Source organism: Nansenia antarctica, assembly GCF_963989245.1.
Source record: "Nansenia antarctica genome assembly, chromosome: 4".
NCBI classification, from domain to species: domain Eukaryota; kingdom Metazoa; phylum Chordata; class Actinopteri; order Argentiniformes; family Microstomatidae; genus Nansenia; species Nansenia antarctica.
In genome coordinates, this window is record NC_137689.1 from 76,526,296 (window position 1) to 76,529,762 (window position 3,467).

At 52.0% G+C, this 3,467-nt stretch overlaps 1 protein-coding gene across 1 annotated transcript in view; it reads right to left on the minus strand.

The window, feature by feature from the left end:
- Positions 1-1,065: 1,065 nt before the first annotated feature.
- LOC308155121 (sodium-dependent phosphate transporter 1-B-like) overlaps positions 1,066-3,467 on the minus strand; it is a 32,944-nt gene continuing 30,542 nt past the window's right edge. The window contains 3 exon segments of the mRNA XM_080528367.1: positions 1,066-1,287; positions 1,769-1,853; positions 2,404-2,589. Of these exon segments, the coding sequence (XP_080384493.1) occupies positions 1,132-1,287; positions 1,769-1,853; positions 2,404-2,589 (427 nt within the window). The 3' untranslated portion in view covers positions 1,066-1,131.

The following is a 3,467-nucleotide window of genomic DNA, read 5'->3' on the forward strand; positions in this document are numbered from 1 at the left end:
CAAAGGGATCATGTTAATATGTTGAGAACGCTGAGGGCTGGTTGGCTCAGAGAGACCAGCAGCTCCTCCTAACTCAGATATGCTCCTCTTCCTTTTATTCATTAGTGATATGCCTCTCTTCAGTCCAACGGTTTAGTTTAGTTTAGCTTTCACTGAACGATCACGCGGTGAACTGGGAGGACCAGGGAAAGGCGGGATCCCCTGGGCCCCTCCCTCCCCCTCTCCTGCCCCTGGCCCCTCCCTCCTACCCCCCTACCGCATCCACAGAGACGGCAGGCGGCCAGGTCCAAACACACACAACTCTTAAATGATTAGTGACGAGATAAGACGACGCTAAACACTCACGTCCTCTTGACAACGGCATTTTTTAAAAAGGCGGGAAAACCACACCAATAACCTCGCTTCACCTACAGAACACTGCCTTACTGGGTTACCTAGGTTACTGTCAGGGTGTGTTTATCTACGACTGGAGAAATACATCTGTCGATAATATGCTAATACTGCACTGTAGTTGTTCTTTTGTCATCCTAACTTGTAAAATAAGATTAAAAAACATGAACAAGGTTTGTATGTACATAATTACAATAATAAAAAGTATGGAGGAGTATCAGAGGAGAAAAAGAACTCATTTGGTTGATGTTTTTTTGATTAGATATTTACAGAACCATGAGCATTGAAAAAAAAAAAAAAAAAAGCGAAGAAATAAAATAATAATAAAAATAATAATACAGCCAAGTCAGAAAGAAAACAGTGACAAAGAACAAATGTTCCCGTTGGAAGTGAACTGGCAACAACAAACACAGCCGGTAGTTAAGGTTGAGGCCAGAACCACAGGCCCAGACAAGTCCTTTTTTTAGTTTTTTTGTCTTATTTTTTTGTTTGTTTTTGTCTTTATAAAACACATCTCTCCTATTTTATGCATTTTTTTCTTTTTTCTTCCTTCCGGGGTCATGTCGCCTAAGGGGTAGGCGGTTGGCGGTTAGCGTCTCCGCCCACCTCCTCCTCTCCTCCCTCCCTCCATCTCCTCTTCTCCCTCCTCCTCCCTCCATCTCCTCTCCTCCTCGCCTCTCTTCTCCTCCGGTGCAGCTGGCTGGTTCTCTCTCCTCCCCGGGTTCGGGGGCCCGTTCGGGATCACAGGATGCCGTAGGTGAAGATGGCCATGATGGCGGCGCTGATCAGGCCGGAGATCGGCACCGTGACGAACCAGGCCATGAAGATGTTACGGAACAGACGCCAGTCCACCGCCTTCTTGGAGCGCAGCCAGCCCACTGCCACCACGGAGCCCACCTGGCAACACAGAGACAATTAATTAACCGTCTCCCTTGTCATTCTCCTCCACCAGAGGGGCAGACACCTGTCTGCCGAGCCCACTACGCTATCTGAAATAAACACTATTTTCTATGAAACAAAACAAAAGACACTTTCTACACGCGTTCTCTTACTAACCAGCTGCTCCGTTACTCTACTCTATCACCCAGTCTGCTGGGTTAGAAGACGTCAGCCCAGGACCACAGACATTCCTGGGTGTTAGTGGTGAACACAGGACTCACACACTCTCACACACTCTCACACACTCTCACTCTCACTCACTCGCGCACGAGAAGTAGAACGAATTCAGACCTGCTCTACTTTTTCTCGAATATAAAGTCGGACATCCTCCTGCTTCCCCCCCCCCCCCCCAGCCTTACATCCCCCCCCCCCCCCCCCCCAGCCTTACATTCCCCCCCCCCCAGCCTTACACCCCCCCCCTCCTTCCCCCCCTCCTTACCTTGCAGTGTGTGGTGGAGACGGGCAGGCCTATGTTGGAGGCCACCACCACGGTCAGGGCCGAGGCCAGCTCGATGCTGAAACCACTGCAACACAACAGAGTCACTGAGTCACCCGGGGTCCTGTCTGAGAGTGTGTGTGTGTGTGTGTGTGTGTGTGTGTGCGTGTGTGTTTGTGTGTGGATATTGTGTAGTCTGGTCTGTAATGTCTGGGGAGGATGTGGGTTTGTTGAAGACAGGAGAGTAAATAAACTAAGGAGAGGAGAAGCAGTGATGGGGTGAGGGAGGTGGGAAGGGGATGGGGGTGAGGGAGTGGAGAGGGGTGGGGGAGGTGGGAGGGGGATGAGGGAGGTGGGAAGGGGGTGAGGGAGGGGGAGCCTACCTGGAGGGGGTGATGGGGGTGAGGGAGGTGGGGGTGAGCCTACCTGGAGGGGGTGAGGGAGGTGGGGATGAGGTGGGAGGGGGGAGGGGGAGCCTACCTGGAGGGGGTGATGGGGGTCAGGTCCTTACCTGGAGGGAGTGATGGGGGTGAGGTGGGAGGGGGGAGGGGGGTGAGGTCCTTACCTGGAGGGGGTGAAGGAGGTGGGGGTGAGGTGGGAGGGGGGTGAGGGAGGTGGGAGGGGGGTGAGGTCCTTACCTGGAGGGGGTAATGGGGGTCAGGTCCTTGCCCATGGTCTGGATCACCCTGCGCCCCCAGACCCAGAGCCCAGCGCAGATGCCCACGCCCCCGTACAGCAGCAGCCAGATGGGGATGGGCGCCGAGCTGTTCACAGAGCCACTCTGGTAGACCAGCCACAGAGACACCAGCGGGCCAATCGCATTGCTGCAGGAGGAGGAGGAGGAGGAGGAAGAGGCAGGGTTTAACAGAGACACCAGCGGGCCAATCGCATTGCTGCAGGAGGAGGAGGAGGAGGAGGAGGAGGAGGCAGGGTTTAATACAGAGACACCAGCGGGCCAATCGCATTGCTGCAGGAGGAGGAGGAGGAGGAGGAGGAAGAGGCAGGGTTTAACACAGAGACACCAGCGGGCCAATCGCATTGCTGCAGGAGGAGGAGGAGGAGGAGGAGGAGGAGGAAGAAGAGGCAGGGTTTAACCTCGACAGGAAACACAACTAGTCTCTCAAACACCAGGTCCAACCCACTCTTGACCAATCAGGACGACCAACCCTCTTTAGAAACCATCTAAACGACCCTGACTACGTACACTGGGGTGCACACCTGGTTTCAACGTCTGGTACAATTAATCTGTAAAGTGATGGTAGCATTTAGTGTTCAGGTTTGCTTTCAAAGTTTTTAAATTATAAAAAAGGTGGTGAAAATAACTCCGCTCATCATGATCAGACTTTGCTGAGGTGCTGAACTGAAGAATATCAACAGAGACAGAATAACAGACCTAAACCCAGGCCTCTTTGAGAAGATGATTACTAAGGCCCAGACCAACGTGATTCACTCGTTAGGGCTTCAATGAGTCACATGAATATAATTCCAGGGTTGAACTATATATTCTGATGTAACTCCATGCCTTCTAAAGCATCTGACTGCGGTGGCTGTTGTGTCGTGTTAAAAACCATGGGCTGCTCTAAACAGTTGTCCAAGGATGTCAGAATCAAGATAGTTCACTGCCACCATCAAGGAGAAAGCTACAAAAAACTCTTGCAACGTTTCAAACTACCCATTTCCCCTGTCAGAAACATCATCAGAA